Source organism: Thalassophryne amazonica, chromosome 15 (assembly GCF_902500255.1).
Source record: "Thalassophryne amazonica chromosome 15, fThaAma1.1, whole genome shotgun sequence".
Taxonomy (NCBI): Eukaryota; Metazoa; Chordata; class Actinopteri; order Batrachoidiformes; family Batrachoididae; genus Thalassophryne; species Thalassophryne amazonica.
In genome coordinates this window covers 95,727,370-95,753,312 of record NC_047117.1, presented here as the reverse complement: position 1 = coordinate 95,753,312, position 25,943 = coordinate 95,727,370, and the positions used below count along the sequence as shown (strand labels likewise).

The following is a 25,943-nucleotide window of genomic DNA, read 5'->3' as shown; positions in this document are numbered from 1 at the left end:
CAATGTTATTTGATGATCATATTTTGGTGACTGTGAGCATCCTCCTGTGGACACATAGGTGGAGAGCATTTAATCAGAATCCTGTCAAACGTCTTTGCGCTTTTTGATCATAGCCATCAGCGGTTTTGGGTTCGCCATCTTTCTGGGTCCATACTGGATCTTACATCTGGTCCACTTAGTCTGCGGCTATTTCAGACAGGACCGTTTTAACTTTGACCCACTTTGAGAAAAGACCCCCGTTTTTAGAAATTAAGTTACAGCCATTAGGATTTGGACAGGGGCTCTGTAGATCTGGTTTGGAATGCAGACATACCAGATGGTCTTCGTATGAAGATCTCGGCCCAGCCCTGCGTGAGCATCGGCACAAACTCAGCCAGACTGGGGTTGTCTTTGAGAGGAGGCACAACAGAGGATGAAGCCACAGAAGGGGAAGAGGAACCCAGGCCATCCAGGGTGGGGCCAGAAGAAGGGGAGAGTGGAGCTGTTAACTCCCCCTCAGAGGGGGACACCAGGGGACTGAGACTCTGAGTTGGTCCAGCACGCAGAGCGTCACCACCTGCCAGACAAATGACACAAGAAGATCATCCTCCACATTATTTAGCACCTTCATTCCTTCACAGCAGCTTCAGCTCATCTCAGGACAGGTAGGTCCAGATCCAGTCCTTTTGCTGAACTTTAATTTAAATTGTTTACTGATCTATCAGGTTTAGGATTCAGGTTGGCTTTGTGCTGGTGTTAAGTACTTTCCACATTCCTGACCTGAGGTTTGAGCCGACTGGGTCCATATGTTTAAGCCCCAAAACCACTGAGTGCACCCTCGTCCAACGTACCCGACATTGATCTGACTCGAATCCGTGTGGCTCGGCTCAGCTGCTGGCTGGACTGTGACTCCAGTTTGGCAGGAGCCTCTTTGGTGATCCGGATGTGAAGCGAAGGATCGGACCTATAGAAACTGAAAGAATTTAAAAAACGCACACGCATGCACGCACGCACGCACACACGCACACAGAGCTTTTCGTCGGTTTTCCTGATTTTAAGTTTTGGGTTCACCTGGTCATTTCACCGCCTCCTCCCAGGCGTTCAGCTACATCCAGACTCAGCAGGGCTTGTGTTCGGACCCCTCCGCTGGTTGTTATAGTCACCAGCTTATTGCCCACCAGCCACGTCATACTGCGACCCCCAGCCAACAGGAAGTCTGCGATAGGAGACCTGAAAGAACAGTCCCAAGTCAAACTCTCAGTTTCTGCAGCATCTGAATTTCTGTGATGTGGAAGGCAGAAAACAAAGAATTAAATAAAATGTACCAACCGTTTAGGCAGAGCGGAGAAGTTGGAAAAAACATATCGGGCCATCATGTCGAGGCAGGTCTCGGTCAGCTCCAGGTGGACGGTCTTCAGACCCTCGTCTGCCTGAGTCACAGCGTTTTCATCAGCTGAACCCAGACTGCAGGTGGTGGTTGAGGTTTGTATCCTACACGAGGAAACGCACAAAAAAACTGCACAGATTAATGCGCACGGTGCGCACACATTTAGCACCGTCGGCTTGGTGCACATCCAGTCAGCGCAGGCATGGTGACGTATTCCGGCCGTCATCCAGAGTGCATCAAGACACCGAAGCCGATTTAAATCTCATGCAGACGTTTGTGAGTGTCTTAAATACAGACCTGTACTGGGGCATGGTCTGAGCTGGACAGCAAGGACTCGTCTGTCTCAGCGTCAATCAGCGATTCACAGCGTCACTCAAAGCACCGGACAGACCAAAGGCCAGGGGTCAGAGGTTAAATCTGTGTTGCTCCTGTTGAAAATGAATCTGCGTCCGGGGTGAAAACGCTCCACAAGGTCAGTGGTTGGAGCAGCAGGATGCAGGAAGACTCAAAGCTAGCTCCTCCCAAAAAACAAATAAACCGTAACAAACAAACACCACACGGCAGAGTGCAGACACTGCCTGGTCGGGTTCAGCAGCCAAACACAGAGCCTGATTACGGAACCGGATTTGAAGACTGGATTAAAATGTGTACCAGACTCTTGATGTTCATTCTCACCGTGCACAGGTGAGTGCACCATCAGGTGGGACATCACACAACTATGCTGCATGCAGAATGAGACAAACGGTCTACAACGTCATCTCACAGCTTCTGCGTTCGTGCACCAACGATCTCCCTGATGGAGCAAACTCTAGTTTGAAACACTGACCCCCTAAATCAGGGGTGGGCAATCATGTGCCATGAAGGGCCAAGACACTGCAGGTTTTCCTTGCCACCAGTCACCTCAGCAGGTGATTTCATTAATGAGCAGGTGTTTATGTTCAAGGGAGAAGCTCATCAGCAAAACACCTGCTAATGTGATCGGTTGCAAGGAAAACGTGCAGTGTCTCGGCCCTCGTTGCCCACCCCTGCCCTAAACTGATGATCTTACACCTTTTTTCCCCAGGATTTTAGTTTGTGTCCTGGATTATGTTCCCACATGGATTAAATGTGGTGTCTGATGTTCCCTCACAGTGTCAGTGATCCTCCTCATCTGAGTCTCTCTAAGTAACCGTTCATTGGACACAAAGTCATTCCAGCAATAGACACCTGGGACCAAAGACATCCAGTCATCAACTCAGGTCACTGGTTAGAGTCCAAGTCTGTCAACCAGACAGTATGACAGGAAGGACCCTCCTGTCCTGTGCACCAGCAACATTTCCTGTATATTCGTTTTGCAAATTGTTTTGTAAATTGTGTCTGTATCATGGTCCCAGCAGAGGGTCACCCCTGTGAGTCTGGTCTGCTTGAGGTTTCTTCCTCAAATCATCAGAGGGAGCTTTTTCTTACCACTGTCGCCTGTGTTCTTGCTCTGGGGGTTAGTAAGGTTAGACGTTACTGTGTGAAGCACTTTAAGGCAACTTTGTTGTGATTTGGCGCCATATAAATGAAGGACCAAAAAAAAAAGAAATCAATAAAACGTAACTTGTCAAATGAACGGTTACTGAGGGAGACTGAGGTGACGATCACCTGCACTGTGAGGAAGCGTCAGCAGTGACATTTTGTCCATGTGGTGGGTTTCTCTGGACATGATCCAGCACACAAGAGCCTGAGTGTCGAGGGCCCCAGGAGATGGAGAAGGTCAAGGACATGCCCACATTTCACCTGGCTGGGGCAGCCAGATGGTTACTTTAGAGATGTGATGATGGACCAGCTGTCTGCCTGAGCGGTTGCCATCCAGGATCCAAGATGGTTCTGTGGTGCCGTGAATGCAGTGAAGCACAGTACCAGCACACGCTCCCAGACTTGATAATGGTGGTTTCAAATCCAACATGTGATGCCCCCAGTCTGAGCCTGGTCAGGATTCATGGATCCACCATATTCCAACAGACATGAAAGAAACAACAGGAAAAAATGATGAAAGAACCTTGGAATGTATAAATGGAAGTGTCAGGGTTGTGGAACTGAGCCTCTTTAAATCTGCATCACGTGCGGTCAGACTCAGACCAAGTCCCAGGATGTGAGCAAATCCTCTTCACTTACCACTGCTGACCAAAGTTCTCCAGACACCATGACCAAGAAACCAGAGGAACAGCATCGTGAAGCTTCAGCATTGACTCAATTCAACACCTTTAAGGAAACCAGTTGTGGCTGATGCTTAGGGATCCGTCTGCCCGTCCTGATTAACTCGTGTGAAGTGTTACTCAAACCATGATCACGGTGTCTGAAGGGTTCAGCCTCCACTTCAAGAAGCACAAAACCAGCTGGTTGAAGGAACGTTTAGAGTTCAGAGCAGGTTGAAGGAATCGACACTGCAGCTGTTAGGACTCACAGAGTAGTGCAGCAGATAACTGAAACAATCCTTCACACGGCGATACAAGCACCTGATTTGGCATGAAGATTCTTCATAAATCAGTGTTTGAGAAAAAAGTGCTGGCCACGTGAAAATCCAATATGACGGCCAGGTAGGGGTCAATGAAGAATGACAGGGGGTCAAAATTTAAAAATGCTCCAATCATATTGAAAGTGACACCACATTATGTGTCTGATCACAAAGATTCCAAAAAGGTATTGTTTGGACTATCTATGACTGAATGTTATGGAGTTATGAGGTAAAAACAGCAAAAATGGTGACAAAGGTCAGTGTCAGTTTGTACAGGAGTCAAAAGTTAAAGTTGCTCCAATTTTGGTAGAAAGTGGTGCAAAATATTGGTTGAACTAATAGGATTAATAAATGGAACAGTTTTGACTGTGTTGAATTCTTGGTTTGCAGAGTATCAAATCAAATCAAATCAATTTTATTTATATAGCGCCAAATCACAACAAACAGTTGCCCCAAGGCGCTTTATATTGTAAGGCAAAAGTAGAGAGGGTGTCTGTCTCCCTGATCCGAATTGGGAGCTGGTTCCAGAGGAGAGGAGTCTGAAAGCTGAAGGCTCTGCCTCCCATTCTACTCTTACAAACCCTAGGAACTACAAGTAGTTTTAAATTCTATTCTAGAATTAACAGGAAGCCAATGAAGAGAGGCCAATATGGGTGAGATATGCTCTCTCCTAGTCCCTGTCAGTACTCTAGCTGCAGCATTTTGAATTAACTGAAGGCTTTTCAGGGAACGTTTAGGACAACCTGATAATAATAAGATTTGTGGGGCCAAGTACAATAACGTCAGTTTTATCTGAGTTTAAAAGCAGGAAATTAGAGGTCATCCATGTCTTTATGTCTGTAAGACAATCCTGCAGTTTAACTAATTGGTGTGTGTCCTCTGGCTTCATGGATAGATAAAGCTAGGTATCATCTGCGTAACAATGAAAATTTAAGCAATACCGTCTAATAATACTGCCTAAGGGAAACATGTATAAAGTGAATAAAATTGGTCCTAGGACAGAACCTTGTGGAACTCTATAATTAACCTTAGTCTGTGAAGAAGATTCCCCATTTACATGAACAAATTGTAATCTATTAGATAAATATGATTCAAACCACCGCAGCGCAGTGCCTTTAATACCTATGGCATGCTCTAATCTCTGTAATAAAATTTTATGGTCAACAGTATCAAAAGCAGCAGTGAGGTCTAACAGAACAAGCACAGAGATGAGTCCACTGTCCGAGGCCATAAGAAGATCATTTGTAACCTTCACTAATGCTGTTTCTGTACTATGATGAATTCTAAAACCTGACTGAAACTCTTCAAATAGACCATTCCTCTGCAGATGATCAGTTAGCTGTTTTACAACTACCCTTTCAAGAATTTTTGAGAGAAAAGGAAGGTTGGAGATTGGCCTATAATTAGCTAAGATAGCTGGGTCAAGTGATGCCTTTTTAAGTAATGGTTTAATTACTGCCACCTTAAAAGCCTGTGGTACAAAGCCAACTAATAAAGACAGACTGATCATATTTAAGATCGTAGCATTAATTAATGGTAGGGCTTCCTTGAGCAGCCTGGTAGGAATGGGGTCTAATAGACATGTTGATGGTTTGGAGGAAGTAACTAATGAAAATAACTCAGACAGAACAATCGGAGAGAAAGAGTCTAACCAAATACCGGCATCACTGAAAGCAGCCAAAGATAACGATATGTCTTTGGGATGGTTATGAGTAATTTTTTCTCTAATAGTTAAAATTTTATAGCAAAGAAAGTCATGAAGTCAGTACTAGTTAAAGTTAAAGGAATACTCGGCTCAATAGAGCTCTGACTCTTTGTCAGCCTGGCTACAGTGCTGAAGAGAAACCTGGGGTTGTTCTTATTTTCTTCAATTAGTGATGAGTAGTAAGATGTCCTAGCTTTACGGAGGGCTTTTTTATAGAGCAACAGACTCTTTTTCCAGGCTAAATGTATATCTTCTAAATTAGTGAGATGCCATTTCCTCTCCAGCTTATGGGTTATCTGCTTTAAGCTGCGAGTTTGTGAGTTATACCACGGAGTCAGGCACTTCTGATTTAAGGCTCTCAATTTTTAAGAGGAGCTACAGCATCCAAAGTTGTCTTCAATGAGGATGTAAAACTATTGACGAGATACTCTATCTCACTCACAGAGTTTAGGTAGCTACTCTGCACTGTGTTGGTATATGGCATTGGAGAACATAAAGAAGGAATCATATCCTTAAACCTAGTTACAGCGCTTTCAGAAAGACTTCTACTGTAATGAAACTTATTCCCCACTGCTGGGTAGTCCATCAGAGTAAATGTAAATGTTATTAAGAAATGATAAGACAGAAGGGAGTTTTCAGGGAATACTGTTAAGTCTTCTATTTCCATACCATAAGTCAGAACAAGATCTAAGATATGATTAAAGTGGTGGGTGGACTCATTTACATTTTGAGCAAAGCCAATTGAGTCTAATAATAGATTAAATGCAGTGTTGAGGCTGTCATTCTCAGCATCTGTGTGGATGTTAAAATCGCCCACTATAATTATCTTATCTGAGCTAAGCACTAAGTCAGACAAAAGGTCTGAAAATTCACAGAGAAACTCACAGTAATGACCAGGTGGACGATAGATAATAACAAATAAAACTGGTTTTGGGGACTTCCAATTTGGATGGACAAGACTAAGAGTCAAGCTTTCAAATGAATTAAAGCTCTGTCTGGGTTTTTGATTAATTAATAAGCTGGAATGGAAGATTGCTGCTAATCCTCCGCCTCGGCCCGTGCTACGAGCGCTCTGGCAGTTAGTGTGACTCGGGGGTGTTGACTCATTTAAACTAACATATTCATCCTGCTGTAACCAGGTTTCTGTAAGGCAAAATAAATCAATATGTTGATCAATTATTATATCATTTACCAACAGGGACTTAGAAGAGAGAGACCTAATGTTTAATAGACCACATTTAACTGTTTTAGTCTGTGGTGCAGTTGAAGGTGCTATATTATTTTTTCTTTTTGAATTTTTATGCTTAAATAGATTTTTGCTGGTTATTGGTGGTCTGGGAGCAGGCACCGTCTCTACGGGGATGGGGTAATGAGGGGATGGCAGGGGGAGAGAAGCTGCAGAGAGGTGTGTAAGACTACAACTCTGCTTCCTGGTCCCAACCCTGGATAGTCACGGTTTGGAGGATTTAAGAAAATTGGCCAGATTTCTAGAAATGAGAGCTGCTCCATCCAAAGTGGGATGGATGCCGTCTCTCCTAACAAGACCAGGTTTTCCCCAGAAGCTTTGCCAATTATCTATGAAGCCCACCTCATTTTTTGGACACCACTCAGACAGCCAGCAATTCAAGGAGAACATGCGGCTAAACATGTCACTTCCGGTCCGATTGTGGAGGGGCCCAGAGAAAACGACAGAGTCCGACATTGTTTTTGCAAAGTTACACACCGATTCAATGTTAATTTTAGTGACCTCCGATTGGCGTAACCGGGTGTCATTACTGCCGACGTGAATTACAATCTTACCAAATTTACGCTTAGCCTTAGCCAGCAGTTTCAAATTTCCTTCAATGTTGCCTGCTCTGGCCCCCGGAAGACAATTGACTATGGTTGCTGGTGTCGCTAACTTCACATTTCTCAAAACAGAGTCACCAATAACCAGAGTTTGATCCTCGGTGGGTGTGTCGCCGAGTGGGGAAAAACGGTTAGAAATGTGAACGGGTTGGCGGTGTACAGCGGGCTTCTGTTTAGGACTACGCTTCCTCCTCACAGTCACCCAGTCGGCCTGCTTTCCCGGCTGCTCGGGATCTGCTGGAAGGGAACTAACGGCGGCTAAGCTACCTTGGTCCGCACCGACTACAGGGGCCTGGCTAGCTGTAGAATTTTCCAAGGTGCGGAGCCGAGTCTCCAATTCGCCCAGCCTGGCCTCCAAAGCTACGAATAAGCTACACTTATTACAAGTACCATTACTGCTAAAGGAGGCCGAGGAATAACTAAACATTTCACACCCAGAGCAGAAAAGTGTGGGAGAGACAGGAGAAGCCGCCATGCTAAACCGGCTAAGAGCTAGTAGCTGCACTAAGCTAGCGGATTCCTAAAACACACAAAGAGAATAATGTGTAAATAATTTAGAGGTGATTCAACAGAAGGAGTACTTTAGTTAAGGCACGTAAAGATTACACTGTGAAACAAATCGTTATCTAGTTAACTAGATCAATCTAACTGCGCAGATTAAACAGCTAACAGATACAGCAAAACACCACTGTGCTCCGGAACAGGAAGTGATACAATACCGCAGTGAGAGCCAACCACCAGTAGAGGCAAGCAAGAAAGAGTAAATGAGTAAATGTCAAACAGTGTCGACTGGTGTCCATTGGATTCTATGACATGTGACATATGTTACCCTGTAACATGATAACTAAGCATGACACATGGTGCAAACTATTCCTTTTTAAACCCCTACTAACTCAACCAATAATTTGCATCACATTTTACAAAAATTGGAGCAGCTTTAACTTTTGACCCCTGTACAAACTGAAATGGACTTTTGTCACCATTTTTGCTGTTTTTACCTCATAACTCCATAACATTCAGTCATAGATAGTCCAAACTATACCTTTTTGGAATCGTTATGATCAGACAAATAATGTGTTATACTTTTCAATATGATTGGAGCATTTTTAAGTTTTGACCCCTGTGTAATTATTCATTGACCCCTACCTGGCCACCATATTGGATTTTCATGTGGCCAGCACTTTTTTCTCAAACACTGATTTATGAAGAACATTCATGCCAAATCTGATGCTTGTATGATCAAGTGAACAATTCTGGCCAAAGGTCATACTTATCTGCTCCACTAGAGGAGGAAGAAATGTGCCTTCTGGAAATTAACATTTTGATGAGTTGTTCTCTGATGTTGAACCATAGTCACAAATAACTATAAAAAATACTAAACTAAACTGAATTCAACAATACATCATTGTGTTTGTTTTTCAGTTTTCTCAGAGTTAAACAGGAAACGTGCTAAATTTACTACATTTAGACAGTGACAAACAGGGGCACTGAGGTCACGTGACAACTGCAGTGAGATCCAACATCGTGTGTGTGTGTGTGTGGTGAAGAGAATAATCTTCATTCCAGATTCTGCATACTGAGAGATTTGTATAATCAGCAGCAGACAATCAGACTCAAATCAAAAGATTATTTTCTGACTTTTAGAAGCTACAAAGTGGGAAAAAAATGGTATTCAATTAGGAAAAGATCATATCACTTCAGCCAGACGTGCTCTGAACAGATCATTATTACAAACACAGCCAGAAAAACAACAGCAAAGCAAAATAAAGACAGTTAACCAGAGAAACAGCTCAAGAGGTTTCCTGAGGTCGTCTGCATGCAAGATGCAAATGATTCAAAACCAAATATGAGTGATTGCAGCCAAAAATAAGAACAGCAGCAACACAAACCTTCCTGCGTGCACGACCCCCAGCGCCCACGTGACCCCCACATGACCCCCCAGCGCCCACATGACCCCCACAAGACCTCCAAATGACCCCCAGCGCCCACGACGGCCCACAGACGAAGCAGGAGTGTTTGCGTCACTGTTTTTGTGGCGTTACCCAGAGGGAGCTGGTCTAACCTGCGGACAGCGTGCTCGGAGACACTGATGCTGCGGGAGCGGAACGCGTCCATGGCCGACAGGTCCCTCAGCTCTTTAACTGGAGAGCTGCTGCTATTGGCCACCGCTGCTGCTGCCTTCGACACTTTGGTTGCCCGCAGACTGGGAGGCGATGAAAGGGTGCAGGGCGGTGGTATTATGGCGGGTGCAGCACGCACACCACAGGGAAGGTGCAGAAGGCAGGGCCACAAAGGTCAAAGGGCAGAGGTCACATGGCCAGCAGGAATGTTGGAAGGATCCAGGACCATTTGAACCCCCCCCCGCAAAACAAAAACCACAACCACACAGCAGCCAATAGCGGGAGGCGGGGTCATGGGACAAATGAAGAGTAGAAAGATAAAAAAAAAAAAAAAAGTCAAAAATTAACAGCAACAAACATCAGGTTACAGGAACACAGAGCAACGTCAACACGTGAAGCTACTGAAGAGAAAAAAAGAGCCGTCAGAGGGTTCACACACACACACACACAACCATTATCTCACACAGTGGCTACAAAAGAACAGGATGGAGCAAGCACCCATCAAGACACGTCCACGTGACCGACAAAAGGCCAAAAACAAACAAATAAACATTTAATTCCCAAAGAAACCAATAAGAAACTCAGATCACAGAAACCGTTCAGACCGACTGCTGCAGAAAAGTGACACAGTGACCACATGGAATAACCAAAGACCTTTTGGTTTACTACCTCATATCAGAAAAAGTGCAAAATGTACACATAAAAATAAATATATTTATTAAAAACTAAAATATATATATGATTTGTATTTATCTTAAACCTCATTATTTGCTCTAAATTCCATGTCCAAACTTTGTTTGGGAATGTGTCTCAAGTATGAAATGCAAGAATATTAATAAGATTATTAACAAATAAACCAAGCTGACCATAAAACAAAAAAAGAAATATTTTGGGTTCATGCCGTCTCCAAATAAATGTGAGAACCACCGCAGGGGTTTGTTTTTAAATTTGCTTTTTCCACACTGTCCCAACTTTTTCTGATTTGGGGTTTGAATAAAAATGCAGCAGTCCATCAAATCTACAAACATGTTTTTAGTTTTTATTTATTTCAAAGTAAACAATAATAATCTTTGGGTTATTGGAATAAGAGACTCATCCAAAGTGGCACAACAAACCATGTAGCTGTTCTAAAATAAAATAATCATTTGGCCCCTCACAGACCAAGAATGAAAGCAGTGTCAGTTCATGTTCCTCGTCAGCAGTTTTTGTGTTTTACTGCCAACAGGAGGATCAAAAGAAACATCATTTATTTCACAAAGGAGCTCAAATGTTCTTGCGTTATGAGGGAACATTAATCACGCTACGACAGCGATCAGGTCCAAAATGCCACATTTACAAGACCAAGCAGCGATCATTCTCACTTCCATCTGGACTCTGAAAGACCCTTCAGCTGCTCCCTTGTTTTCACGCAGGATCACCACAGCAGATCCCGGGTGGATCTATATGTTGAATTGGTACACGTTTTACACCAGATGCCCTTCCTGACGCAACTCCACATTACATGGAGAAATGTAGTAGGGTGGGGTTTGAACCAGGAACCTTCTGCACTGAAACCAAGCACACTAACCACTTGGCAACCACTCCTGCTGTTTCATCTGGACTCTGACATGATGGTAAACTCAACATCTGAACTGACTAAACCTTTTCTTTCAGCATTGCAGCTTTTGAAATATCATTACTAAAAGGACACGTCGCACCAAAATCAGAATTTAGATTTAGTCTGTTAGTGACCTTCCAATGATCCACCGGGATTACTCTGTGCACTTCCGTGACCAGTTTCAAAGTATACAGCATTTACAGCAAACCACTACGGAGACTTCCGAAAACAAAGTACTCGTGAGTACTCGTGTGCTTCCAGTAGAGGTGACGTGACTATTAGAAGCATCCCAGCATGTGCTTGAATGGAACGTCGCTGCTAACGTTAAAAACTGAACCACAGATTAATTCCAAAGTTTACGTAAGTGTAATGTCGTGTTAAGTGATAACTGTTTATTTTGATGCAGTCACAATAAAAGCAACAGCCCTGAGAAGATTTAGTGCACCTGCACAGCCATTAGTTTTAAACACAGCCTGTTAAAAACAGTCTCTGCTTGAGGCTCAGCTTTGTGCACGCTTATAAGTGTTGTCATGAATAGAACTGTGAAAAATCTAAAAAATACATCTGTGTGATCAGGCAGCCTTTGAAAAACCATGTTGGGGAGATATTCCACATTCATATTTACAGCAGCAGTAAAACAGCTGAGAGGTGCCCGTTAAAACAGTGTGCTGTTGCACACACAACCAGATGCAAATTCCGACAGACTCAAAGTAAAATAAAAAACTGAACAGGCCACTCACCCAGCTGTAAAATGATTTCCCAGATTAAATATGTAAAGTCCACACCATCAAAGAAGGCCCCACACATGCATCGTGCATGCGAACGCCAGCCAGAGAACAATGTACAACTGCATCTCTGCTGTCAGCTCTTCAAAAGTCCATTATCTTCTGAAAATAACATATTCTGACTTTTTCCAATGTAAGAAACACATCTGCGTGTCCAGGCAGCCTGTTAAAAGCAACACTGTGGAGACATTCCACATCCATGTTCACAGCGGCAGTAAAACAGCATTCTGTGACACAAACAGCGCATCACCACGTTCGGATCCAAAATCCAACAGACTCTGAAAACGTGAAGAGTTCCAGAGTGAAGTGTGTCGTCTCCTGTCTGTATATCCTCTGTAAATACGAGCCATAACTTTATAATGAAAGCTCAGAAGCTTCATTATTCGACGTAGCACAGGATGTTTCTCTTTTTACTAAAATGTACACACGCCGAGAAATGCCAACTAAGACATTTTCCAGAAATGCACCTGCTAACACTCGGAGTGAGAGGCATTATTAGCAATAAAATACATCAGAGACCAATAATTATTAGCACATGTATGTGGAGAGACTTAAGGCCCACTGACACTTGCATGACTTTAATGCATGCACTTGCATGATCTATGTCGTGCAGGAGAGTAACTCATCTTTAACAGGTGCAGACTGAATGCAAGAGCGGCACCGGTGTGTACAATTGCGCAAAGAGAATTTTGAAATGTTCAAAAAAAAAAAAATCTTTCACGCATAAATATCGTGCAACATGGCACGATCTGCTCGCCAACACGACGTGCAGCTCATCAAGTGGAGTAAAGAAGAAGTGAACACAACGAGTGGTTGCGTCAGTGGATCACATCAGAGCGCAGCTCATCTGAACGATTATAATAAAATGTTAAATCTGTCACACATACTTTAACAGCTGCACACAAGAAGGAAAGAACATACAACTGTTTTACCAAGCCATGACAATATAAACATGACAAATAATTACCTTTTTAGATGGCTCCAAATGCTTTCTTCAGCTCGTTTGGTGCGTGTGAACAGCTCCGGCTGGAGCGGTCCTGTATGATTCAGGAAGCGATTAGAGCTGTTTTCTGCAGCCAACTTGCAGTGAAAATGATTAATCCACTATGAAATAATTATTGTATATGCGCAGCATCCAGCATTCAGTGCTCAGCAGCCGGTGGAACAAACCACAGCATCCAGCTGGGAACACAGCGGGTGGGATCGTCATGATGACGTGCGTGCAAGTGTCAGGGGGCCTTTACAATCATGAGTACTTTGATGTTGTGTTGCTAATTGGGATGTTAAATGACGTGCGACATGTTCTTTAAGAAAGAACAGCTTGTGAGTGTTAACACGCCAAAAATGGATGTTTCAGCGTGTGGTCAAATCTGAGCCAGCAGCTGGGCGGGTCTGAGGGGCGTCGATCATCTCTCCTGCACTTGGACTAATGACGAGGTAGCAGACAAAGTTACCGCTGAAACACGACCACCAACGACACTGTGACTAATTAAACACCACAGGCAGAGTGACTACAACACGGCTAAATCATGATTAAGATATCCTGGGCTGTAGAAAAGTCAAATAGACTATTTCTAACCGTTCATGACATTTTACAGATTAAAAAAAAAAAAACAGATCATTTGATAAGGAAAAATTAGCTTGTGTAGTAAATAATAATAACAACAACAAGCATTTATTATTACTGTTATTTACGGTACACTTCAATCCTATCCACTTTATTTATACAGCACATTTAACAAAAAAGACATTTCCAAAGTGTTGCACATAGAATTGACATAGATAAAATCTAATAAAATAAATTAAAAATAAGTCAAATAACAATAAAAAAAATAAAACAAGCAAAGATAAAAAAAAGTAATAAAATCAGCATAAATAAAAACAGCATACAAAAGATAAAGCCAATAACATCAACCTGGATAAAACAGTAAAAACCAAACAATAAAACAGAGGACCTCACAACTCAGTGTTAAAAACCACAGAATAAAAGTGGGTCTTCAGACGAGACTTAAAACACTCCACTGTGGGGGCTGTTCGGACGAGGAGGGGCAGAGAATTCCAGAGTCTGGGACCAGCCACAGAGGACGCCCTGTCCCCCCTGGTTTTAAGTCTCGTCTTAGGCACCATAAGCTGGAAATGGCCCTCAGACCTCAGAGAACATGCTGGAGAGCAAGTTTGGAGAAGGAGGTCAGTGATGTATTGAGGGGCCACTCCATTCAAAGCTCTAAAAACAAACAATAAAATATTAAAATTGATTCTAAAATTAACAGGAAGCCAGTGCAAAGATGGAAAAATTGGGGTTATGTGATCGCGTTTCCAGGCCCCTGTTAAAAGTCGCACTGCAAAGTTCTGGACTAACTGCAGATGGTAAAGAGCTCGTTGGCTGATGCTGAAGTAAAGTGCGTTACAGTAGTCCAGACGAGTTGAAAAAAAAAAAAAAAGAGTGCACAACTTGTTCAAAAAGGTTAAAAGATAAAATGGTTTTACCTTTGATAAAAGACGAAGATGATAAAAGCACAATTTCAAAACACCATTAATTTGTTTGTCAAGTTTAAAATCGCTGTCTATAGTGACGCCAAGGCTGGTGACCTTGGGACGTACAAAATCCTTGAGAGGTCCCAAGTCAACGAGAGTACTTCCAAACAACATAACCTCTGTCTTGCCCTCAGAAAATTTTACAACATTCTGTGACAACCAAGCCCTGATGTCACACTGACAGTCGAGTAGGGGTGTCAGGGGACAGAGGCTGTTCTTAGCGATAGGCATGTAGATTTGACAATGAGCATAAAAATGGTAGGCCACATCATGTTTTTTAAAAATCTCTCTGAGTGGAGGAGATACAGAGCAAAGAGGATGGGTCCCAGGATAGAACCCTGGGGGACTCCACAATGAAGAGGGGCTGAAGATGAGATGGAGTCCCCCAGCCTGACGGAGAACGACCTCTCCGACAGGTAGGACCTAAACCACTCCAGAACAGTCCCCCTGACACCCACACTGTCTCTCAGGCGATCTAAAAGAATTGCGTGGTGAACTGTGTCAAAAGCTGCAGTGAGGTCTGAAAACACTAAAATGGCTGAACTGCCAGAATCAGTTGTTAAAAGGAGATCATTAAAAACCTTTAAAAGGCACAATTCCACAAGATACACTACTATTAATAATTTCTCTGACAAAAGAGCCAATGGTGTCCCAAACCTCCTTAAAAAAGTGAGGGGGGGGACCGGGTCAGTGGGACAGGAAGAGGGTTTTAGGTTCCTAACTATTCCTGTCAGCACAGTCACTGACACAGGCTGAAAGTTACTAAAAACACACGAGCACTGATTTGCTACACAATGACACATCAGGGACGGTGACATATTGGCCCTAATGGCATCAACCTTATCAATAAAAAAGTGGAGAAATGTTTCACGTTTCACTTGTGATTTCCAGTAAAGTGGACGGACTGGGATTAAAAACAGAATCAAATGTTTTAAAAAGAATACATGGCCTGCCAAGATTGTTTAAAATCAATTCTGAAAAATTATTATTTTTTTCAGCTTTAACCACCCTCTGATAATTATTCCAGCTCTCTTTAAGAATCTGGTTTGAAACCTCCAAACGGTCTTGTTTCCACCTGTGCTCTGCCCTCCGACAGGCACGCCGAGCTGCGCACATGATGTCATTAAGCCACGGTTCTTGCTTAAGCTTAGAACGCATGACTTTACAGGGAGCAACAACATCCTAAATCTCAGAGCAAGTGGAAATAAAAGAGTTCATCATCTGTTCTGTGCCACATGCAGCAGAATCTAACAAATTCTGCTCAAATGCACATAAAAAAGGAATAAAAGCAGCAGCGGTGTCAGGCTTAATAACACGCCCGTGACGCACGACAGGCATCGTCATGTCAATGTCCAGACTAAAATCAAACATGATGGGGCTGTGGTCAGAGAACACAGCGTCACCAATAACAGCATTTTGGACAGAAAAGCAAAGAGATAAAATAATGTCCAGCGTGTGTCCGTGTACTTGTGTGCTGCCAGTGACATGTTGCGTCAAACTGAATACTGCAGTCAAGTCCAAAAACTCTCTGGCCAGAGATGGACAACAGACATGTACATTAAAATCCCCGACGATTAAAATCTTGTCATAACGTGTCACCATCGAAGCAACAAAGTGAGAGAAGTCCTCTATGAAGTCTTTGTTGTATTTGGGAGGTGATGGTCTAGTGGTTAAGGTGAGGCTAAGGTTAAGGCTTGAGACCAGAAGATCCTGGGTTCAAATCCCGCCTGACTGGAAAATCACTAAGGGCCCTTGGGCAAGGTCCTTAATCCCCTATTGCTCCCGGTGTGTAGTGAGCGCCTTGTATGGCAGCACCCTGACATCAGGGTGAATGTGAGGCATAATTGTAAAGTGCTTTGAGCGTCTGATGCAGATGGAAAAGTGCTATATAAATGCAGTCCATTTACCATTTGGTCTGTATATGACAGCACACAGCACTGGGATAGACTGTGGCAGCTCAAACGAGGAGAAGGACCACTCCAGTATCACTTTGTGATAAATACAGTTCATCGCTGTACCTCCACCACGACCACTACCTAAAGCACACTACCACTATAAAAGCAGTCAGGAGGTAGTAACTTTAACCACCATCTGATTGATCCAAGTCTCCGTTAAAAACAGTATATCCAAACAGTGCGATGTGAAGAAATCTTGCAGAATATAAGTCTTGTTCACCACAGATCATGCATTGACGAGTGCGCACCTGGTAGTAGCCGTTGCCAGGTTAGCCGCCCAAGGTGCCCAGCTCAGCGGCCTGAAGTTAGCCGGGGACACGCCGCCTAAACCCTGGAAAGAAAAGCAGCAAGCACAGAGATCCTCCCGGAGTCCAATAATGGGCACCAGCCAAGCGCCGACTGGAATGAGTGCGCGTCGGGAGACATACCAACGAAAACAGTCTCTGTACTCCCGTGGAAGAGAAGAGGACCACCATCAGGAGAAAGCACCAGCAAGGGTTTCAGCTTCACCAGCCAGCCAGATCGCACTCCACGGCATTTGCAAAAAACTGAGGCGAGCCAAGTAGCAACAACACACACACACACACCGGCGCCATCTTGTTAAAATATCTTCTCAAAAACTTCAGGCATGAAGCGACCGAGTGGTTAAGTGCACTCGTTCCCAGGGCAGAAGGTTCCCAGTTCCAGGGCTGCCGGTCCTCCGTGTTATGTGGAGTTGCAGCCAAATCAACATGCAGATCCACGTGGGGTGTGCTGTGGCGCCCCAAAGGACTTACTTACATTTCAGACGTGTGTGTGTGTGTGTGCGTGTGTGTGTGTACTTGAAGCTGCAGGCTGTGGACACACTGACAAAAACACATGAACACGTACATGCAACCTATGACCAAAATCAATCAATCACCCACCTCTCCAATGGAGTCACACTCAACAAACACCACATGCAGCACAGACACACACACGTCAGATGACAGCTTGTCTTTTACAAACACAAGGAAAATGATGTCATCACATTCACTGACAACTACAAAAACATAAAGCAGAAATTCTGAACCGTTTGTTTAACTGTCACCATGGCAACAATGATGCCATAGTAACATTTCTGCAGCCCTCTTAGCGAGTAGCGGCAGTCAGTGTGCACGTGTGCTTTACCTCCTGGGCCTTTCGTTCAGGCTGGTGCTCCGAGCCCGAAACGAACTCTGCTCGTGTCCATCATCAAACGGAAGCAGGGCGTTGGACCGTAAACCCTGAAGACAACAAGACGCAGATAAATGCTAAGAGGCCAGAAAACGCACAAAAGAAATGAAAGACTGGCACAGACCTTCGTGATGTACTGAACAAAGTCTTTACGGAAGGGCAGCCGACAGCGGATGAACCACATGGCAATCACATGGTGGGCGAGGGACACGATGTACTGGTTGAACCTGGCGGAAACGGCAGAAAACGTCCGGGTCACACAGTGTGTGTGAGTGAGAGAGAGTGAGAGTGTGTGTGTGAGAGAGAGAGAGAGTGTGTAATCACTTTGAGGGGTTGGTGTACGGCAGTGAGATGGCGAACACGCTGACATACTGCTCAGCTACAAAGTTTGCGTAGAGATGAGGGAGACGCACCAGAGCTGTCAGTCAAAAGACACCAAACACCGGTTAGTACCGCAGTGAGCTGAGAAAAAGTTCCTGAACAATCAGCAGAGGGACTGTGGAAGGTTTTTTGGTACTCACTGGACAGGAACTCAAGCATAGGGGACGCCATAGCAACAGTGGCCGAGATGTGAGTGAGCTTGACGATAAGAGCAGGAAGGAGCTTGATCATGATGTCGGGCATCTCCACGGTGCACATCGTCAAGGCGACCACACATTGTTTAGCACAGCGACAAATGAGGCCCGTCTCCAGGCACTGAACAAGTTCACGCTGCCAAAAGAAGAAGAAGAAAAAAAAAAACACACAAGCGTGATAACAAGCAACGTGTTTGTGGTGTCTGGGTCTCTGTCCAGCCCGGTTCCCGCTTCCTCTGCTCGGGCTGAAAGGAGGAACCAGCCAGCTGGAAAAATGGGTCCGGGCCTTGGGTGGAGAAGTAAAAGTGATCCATGGCTGCTGAGCACATTGTAGACTTGCAGAAGACACTCAGACAAGTTCTCACCTGTCTCGACTGATCCAGGTCGCTGTGGTAGGAGGTGATAGCTGTGAGGACGGGAACCACCGCCAGCTGGACATCAGTGCGTGAAAAACCATCGGGGGCTTTCCTTAAACGCTCCGGTACAAGACGATCTGTCACCTACATGAACAAACGTTTCTGTGTAGGCTCTCAGTTGTCCAGGTGGTTTCCATAGTAGAGAAGCTTGAAGCTTCGACTGGACTGGGTTGCTTGACGTGAGGACGTTTCGCTTCAAATGACAGACGCTTCCTCAGCTAAAATTCTTGCTCTGGTAGTCTGACTTCTGTCTTGACTCTTGTAGAGAAGAATAAACCAGAAGCCAACAAAAGCTGGAGTTTTTAACCTAACCAGACCCCTCCTACCGAGAGGCAGACTGCTATAGGCTAGTGACTAAACAATAGCTCTAATTAGCACCTATTGTGCTCTAGTTAGCACCCTCCTAATGATGGGATGGAAGCCTCCCCTGATGGCTCCCTTGACGACTCTCCTGATGACGTGAATGACTCATTACCATGAACAAAAGACTGAAACTGCTTTGACCTGAGTACCCCATTGTAAACAGGGGACAAATCGTGTCTGGAGACCCGCCCCCCGGTTAAGGCTGGGTTTCAACTGTTTTACAAAGAATGCTTCCTTGACCCCTCTCTCAAACCATTTCTTCTCTCTGGCTAAGATTTTAACTTCCTTGTCCTCAAACGTGTGGTTAGTGTCTTTAAGGTGGAGATGAACTGCAGACTGAGGTCCACTGGCAACCTCTCTGCGGTGCTGGTATAGCCTCTTGTTTAAAGGTTGCTTAGTCTCACCTGTGTAGTGTTCATTATAGTTTTCCTGACATCTGATAGAATACACTACATTGCTCTGTTTGTAACTAGGGATCCTGTCCTTAGGGTGAACTAATTTCTGTCTCAAGGTGTTAACTGGTTTAAAGTAAACTGGGATTTTGTGCTGTCTGAAGATCCTCTGTAGTTTTCCCCTACTCCTGCTAAATACATAGAAACATTGGGACCAACTGTGGGCATGATGCCCTGGCACTGGTACGTAAGCTGGAAAAGACTGCTAAAAAGATAGCTAACTTTAGAAACCACTTAAGATTTAACCTAAGATGCAAACAAAACAATGTTATTCCCAAATGCATGAAGCAAAAGGCACTAGAAGCAGGTCACACAGCAGAAAAGATCCAGCACAGTTACCTTAGGAGGATTTTGGGTCTTAGAATTAGAAGGCTTCATTTTAAAATATTAGACCTCCAAAATAATCTTGATAGTCTTAACAAAAGGTTAGAAACCTTAGTGGGGGAAGAGGCCCATAATAAGATCACAAAGTTCATAGTTAAAATTCAAATGGCTGAGCATTTAAAAAGTAAGGAGCGGCAAATCAGGAAGTTTGACAACCTTTTAGTGCAGAAAAGGCGTACTTTCAGTGGGAGTAGTTATAAAGATACACCCAGACAAATTAGTGACAACAGGGAAGACTGGGTAAAGAATCTGTCCGACAGGGTTCTTACACAGACAGAAAAGGATGTGCTCACCAAAGGACTAAATTTCTCAGTGACCCCTAAACATATACCGACAGTAGATTACATCACTGCAGTAGAGTCAGCCATTAAACATAACAGTTTGTCAGAGTCAGAAGCTGGGGGCCTCCAACTAAGAGTCACAGCAGTGCTGAACAGTGCTAAGCCTCCTCCGTCCAACATCACAGGAGAAGAATGGAAAGCTTTGTCAGCACTGCAGAAGGACCAAAGCATCCTTATCCTGCCAGCGGATAAAGGCAGATGCACGGTGGTCCTGAACACATCGGACTATGAGGCCAAGATCAACAACTTGCTCAGTGACTCCAACACATACGAACGTCTGAAGAGAGACCCCACGAGCGGCTATAAGAAGAAAATCATTAGCTACCTCCAAAACCTGGAGAAAGAGGGACTCATCGACAGGCAGACATACTACAGACTGTACCCGGGGGACACCACTCCATGCATCTATGGACTGCCCAAATTCCACAAACAGGACGTGCCACTCAGGCCTATTGTATGTAGCACAGATTCCATCACATACAATTTGGCCAAGCACCTCAAGTGGATTTTGGCTCCTCTAGTGGGTAACTCAGACCACCATGTGGAGAACACACAAGATTTTATGAAAAAGATCAAGGACCTGCAGCTGGAGGCAGATGAAACTATGGTGTCATTTGATGTGACTTCATTGTTCACCTGCATCCCCACCACTGAGGCCGTCACAGCTGTGAGGCAGAGACTGCTGGAGGATGTGTCTCTACCTGAAAGGACCAAACTCACACCAGACCACATCTGCCAACTCTTGGAGATCTGTCTTAACACCACGTATTTCCTGTTTAGGGGGAATTACTACAGGCAGATCCATGGTTGTGCGATGGGGTCTCCGGTATCCCCCATTGTGGCCAATTTGTACATGGAGCGAGTGGAGAAGACAGCCTTGACGTCGTTCACGGGCATCTCTCCCAGTCACTGGTTCAGATATGTCAATGACACATGGGTTAAAATCAAGCAACAGGAGGTCGAGGACTTTACAGAACACATCAATTCGGTGGATTCCAATATCAAGTTCACACGTGAGGATGCCAGAAACAACCATTTAGCCTTCTTGGACTGTGATGTAATGACTGGAGAGAACAGGCAGCTCCAGACAGAGGTTTACAGAAAACCCACTCACACTGATCAATATCTGCTCTTTGGCTCAAACCACCCCCTTGAACACAAGCTCGGGGTGATCAGGACTCTTCAACACAGAGCCCTACGGGTGCTCACAACTGCAGAGGGAAGGACTAAAGAACAACAACTTGTACAGAAAGCCCTCACAGTATGTGGGTACCCACGATGGTCCCTGGACAAAGTGCAGAAGTCCCAGAAAACAAAGAGACCAGAGAGACAGGAGACGGAGACAAGAAGAAGAGGAGTATCTCTCCCTTATTTAGCAGGAGTAGGGGAAAAACTACAGAGGATACAGACAGCACAAAATCCCAGTTTACTTTAAACCGGTTAACACCTTGAGACAGAAATTAGTTCACCCTAAGGACAGGATCCCTAGTTACAAACAGAGCAATGTAGTGTATTCTATCAGATGTCAGGAAAACTGTAATGAACACTACATAGGTGAGACTAAGCAACCTTTAAACAAGAGGCTATTTACAATGGGGTACTCAGGTCAAAGCAGTTTCAGTCTTTTGTTCATGGTAGTAATGAGTCATTCACGTCATCAGGAGAGTCGTCAAGGGAGCCATCAGGGGAGGCTTCCATCCCATCATTAGGAGAGTGCTAACTAGAGCACAATAGGTGCTAATTAGAGCTATTGTTTAGTCACTAGCCTATAGCAGTCGGCCTCTCGGTAGGAGGGGTCTGGTTAGGTTAAAAACTCCAGCTTTTGTTGGCTTCTGGTTTATTCTTCTCTACAAGAGTCAAGACAGAAGTCAGACTACCAGAGCAAGAATTTTAGCTGAGGAAGCTTCTGTCATTTGAAGCGAAACGTCCTCACGTCAAGCAACCCAGTCCAGTCAAAGATTCAAGCTTCTCTACTATGTGAACAAACATACAGAAAAGAGATCATCAGTCAAAGGAACATGGACCCCCTCCACCCCGTGACCACATTATGCCAAACATTACAGAACAGCCTCTATAATGAATGAACAAAGGTCCGTGTGTGTGTGTGTGTCTGTGTGTGTGTGCCTAAACAGTACCATGCAGCAGAGAACAGAACACAGCTGGTCCAAACTGCACGATGAGGTCAGTAGCAGCACTTTATACTGGAGCATCCACGGCAGTTTATCGAGGACCAGCTTCAGAACCTTCCAGTCTGTTTCCTACAAACACACTGCCGTCACCACACTGGGTCGAGCACGGCCTCCGTAATCTGGTCTCTGTGTACTCACTAGCTTCAGGCACTGCAGCAGCACGCTGAACGCCAGCGTGTAGGGCAGGCAGGCCGACCGAATCAGGCCCGCGGAGGCAGGAGGAGCAGCGGGGCTGCCAGCAGGAGGCGATGTTGAGCCTGCTGACTTCTTTTCACAGACTCTTTTCTCTGGCTCCCTGCAGCAACACAAAACACGTCAGTGTTCAACAAAGAACTGTTAGCTTGGCTGAAGTATCGTAACTGAACAGAGATGAAGGCCGTGTCCTCACCCTGCATCACAGTGACAATATGGGCTGAACCTCAGGACCCCGTCTTTGTTGGGGACCCCGAGACGGTGGAGAGAGTCTGCTCGCATCATCAGGAAGAAGTCAAAGACCTGAAGTGCAGATGCAAAATGAGCTGACAGGAAGGAGGAAGAGAGAGAAGAGAGGCCGTAGGGACAGTCTAGTCCTCACCTGCAGTCTGATACTGGAGGCTGCAGCAGACGAGTATTTGTTCTTGTAGTGAAGCTGGAGGTGGCTGACGAGCAGCTCGTAAACACGACTGGCGTGAGTCGCTGGAAGACTGTAAAGCTTACTCTGCCAGCAATGACATCACCACAGAAGAAAGGAACCATTACAAGTAAACAAACTGAGGGCAACAGACCTGGCAACGTGGGAGCAATACAAACAAACCGGAGACCGTTCCGAGCAACTGGCTCGCCAACAAGCCCCATTCCAAACCTGTAGCTTGTCCGAAGCCCGTTTCGTCAGCTTGGGGATGTGAGCATATGACCACAGAGTCTCAGGTTCAATCTCAAACCAGACGTGAAGACACCACTCTCATTACTGTCACTAAGGGGTCCTTGAGCAAGGTTCTTAATGTCCAAGTTGCTCCTGCTGTTCAACTGAGCTCCTTGCATGGCGGCACCATGACGTCAGAGTGTGATGTTATAGCAAAACGCCAGTCATCACAGTCCTGATCCAGAACTGTACCAAACCCAGACACTTGAGACCTCACTCAGCTTCTCAAGTGCTGAATCAGAGTATCCAGTCATTTCACAGCATCATCTGCAAAGTCAGGGTCAGTGCAGCTGTTCCTTGCTTTTGTCAGGGAAGTCACAGGTTTTTACAACAGGTGCCTACAAGGAAGCTGCGACTTCTGTGACATACCAGCATGGAACTGCCAAGTAAACCTTTCCTTGCCAACAAAGGAAATTAAGCCTCTGGTTTCCACAACCCAACAACACCCAGTCCATGCAAGTACTGAACAGAGTAGGAGCCAGAACACAACCCTGAGGAATGCCAGAAGTCACTGCAAATAAGTCAGAGACACTCACAGTACCGTGTGTCTGTCTCACTCAAAGAAAACTGAAGCAGTTTAATGATTTGCTTCTACTGCAGCAAAAACACAAGAAACTGAAGCTCATACAGAACCATGACTGCTGTGCTCCTGACACATCAATCTTTCTTTGATTTATTTTTTGGCATTTTATGACAGACAGTAGAGAGAGACAGTAAACACAGAGTCAGAGAGACGGAGACACACAGTGAAGACGGGAACGCTGCAAACTGCAGCACGTGGTACAAGCCTTCACTCCTCAGCCACGGGCGCACCCTTATGCCGTCTGAGCAGGGCTGACCGTGCCGGACACCTGGTGCACCCTGTGCTCTCCACTTTAAAGTGAGTGACAGGTGACACTGACTGATCTTGTTTGGCCCATAACTAATGAAGATGACAAACCTACACAGCTCTGAACTCAGTTTATACACCTTCTAGACAGCAACAATAACTAAAGCATGTGCAACACGTCTTTATGTGCCCACCATCAAGACGGAGTCCTTAACGTCACTTATGAGTGAAACATCACCATGTGTACCTGCAGGATTTCCAACAGACCCAAAACAGCAGTCCTGATATCCTCCACAGACGTCTCTGCCGTGGCCTCTCTGTCAGACACCTCCAGAGAGCGACTGGCCACCTAGAGGACACACAGTGCATTGACCTGGTCTTGAACACGAAGAATAAGAAGTGGGGGGAGCCGGACCGTACCCGCTCGATGATGTCCAGCAGACTGTTGAAGTGATGTGTGTTGCAGCCTTCTGCGAGGTCCACTAACAGCTGCGTGGCCTGCTTTCTGACCGCCGGGTCCCGATCTTCGGCTATCACACTGAGCTGAGGGATCACCACCATTTCTATGAGCTCATCCTGAAGAAAACACAAATCACACCTAAGAATACACTGAGAAGTGCTGAAAATCTTAAATGGGCTACTGGTGGTTTCTGCGTGCGAGCTCACGGACCTCGTACAGCTGTCGGTTGGTGCTGAGGACAAAGGACAGGATATGAAGTACTTTGATCCTGATCACGCTACGAGTCTCGTTCCTGTCAGGGTTAGAATGACAACAAATGGAGTCAGGAGGGTGGCAATGAAGACGCAGCGCGAGGTGAGACGTCACACCGTGTGTCTACATCCTACCTGAAAAACTTCTCCATCAGGCGAAGGAGGCTCTGAATCCAGCCGTCTCTGGCTGGCTGGATAGACTGTGCCCGGTACGAGATGAGGGTCAGAACTGATGCGTTCTGTCAAACACGACACTTAAATTAGAAAGAACGCAGCAAAAAGTAAGAAAGTACAAACAACACTAACACCCTGTCACACCTCAACGATTCAGCCAGCGTGTGCCGACCCTATTAAAAACACAGATGTCCATCTCAGAAGGGGTTTTTTTTTTATAAGTTCAGAGCACATTGAAGCTCGCTGATATACACTGTAATATGCAGAGTACCAGGAAAAATTTTGGGCATGCACAATATTTTTCGACGTATGTCAGCGTGTATCTTAAATCCCACGTACACGGGACATAAGTTGTAGGTCAGTTATACAACTGTTGACACACGTTTCTTGTACTTTACTCATAAGCTGAAACAAGTCCACTGACTGGCTGAAAGCTGCAGTCTCCATGCAGACACGGAGTAAATATAAGGTTTAAAATCTGACCTGTTCGTTTCAGTCTGATTCATCATCACAGCCTGATGAAAACTTATCCACGTAAACTCCCCTGATTTTGGAAAACAGTAAAAGGCACCGGGTCACTCCACCAAGCCCAGTCAACCGGCAACTCCCCTCAGACAGAAGGGCACAAGAGGGGCTGTGCTTGTGGCTTCTGTCTGGAGTCTGAGTGACAGAAATGTGAAAAATGCAAACCTGGTTGATTCCCTCCCTAAATGTGACCTGGGTGCAGGGATGTGTGGCATTCTAGTTGGGGATGATGACCTGAAGGAACTGTTGACTGTCCTGAACCTCTGCCTGTGGGGAGATCCGATGAGGAGCTCACTCCCCATTACTTGGTCACAGTAATAAAGGCTCCAGCTGTCGTACGCTTTTGAAGCTGGATGTACAGTTACTGCAGGTCCTTATTTTGAAATTGTACACAAACAGGATTTTGAGTAATATAGTGAGAATAGGGAGGTGGTTGCAAATGTTAAGTGTCTGCTGACCATGGTTTGACCCCAGCTCAAAAACATGGGAAAGAGACGTG

At 45.0% G+C, this 25,943-nt stretch overlaps 1 protein-coding gene across 2 annotated transcripts in view; it reads right to left on the bottom strand.

Annotated features, from left to right (window-relative positions):
• Window positions 1-25,943, bottom strand: part of tsc2 (TSC complex subunit 2) — an 86,553-nt gene that overhangs the window by 39,920 nt on the left and 20,690 nt on the right. For both annotated transcript variants that reach the window (XM_034187326.1, XM_034187324.1), the window contains exons 13-30: window positions 24,881-24,984; window positions 24,705-24,786; window positions 24,455-24,610; window positions 24,282-24,383; window positions 22,879-23,001; window positions 22,693-22,799; window positions 22,443-22,599; window positions 22,251-22,373; window positions 18,525-18,659; window positions 18,106-18,295; window positions 17,909-18,002; window positions 17,709-17,811; window positions 17,540-17,634; window positions 9,461-9,601; window positions 1,309-1,470; window positions 1,051-1,209; window positions 831-943; window positions 314-556 (exon numbers count right to left, since the gene is read on the bottom strand). In XM_034187326.1, coding sequence (XP_034043217.1) covers window positions 314-556; window positions 831-943; window positions 1,051-1,209; window positions 1,309-1,470; window positions 9,461-9,601; window positions 17,540-17,634; window positions 17,709-17,811; window positions 17,909-18,002; window positions 18,106-18,295; window positions 18,525-18,659; window positions 22,251-22,373; window positions 22,443-22,599; window positions 22,693-22,799; window positions 22,879-23,001; window positions 24,282-24,383; window positions 24,455-24,610; window positions 24,705-24,786; window positions 24,881-24,984 — 2,389 coding nt within the window. The remainder of the gene's footprint in view (window positions 1-313; window positions 557-830; window positions 944-1,050; window positions 1,210-1,308; window positions 1,471-9,460; window positions 9,602-17,539; window positions 17,635-17,708; window positions 17,812-17,908; window positions 18,003-18,105; window positions 18,296-18,524; window positions 18,660-22,250; window positions 22,374-22,442; window positions 22,600-22,692; window positions 22,800-22,878; window positions 23,002-24,281; window positions 24,384-24,454; window positions 24,611-24,704; window positions 24,787-24,880; window positions 24,985-25,943) is intronic.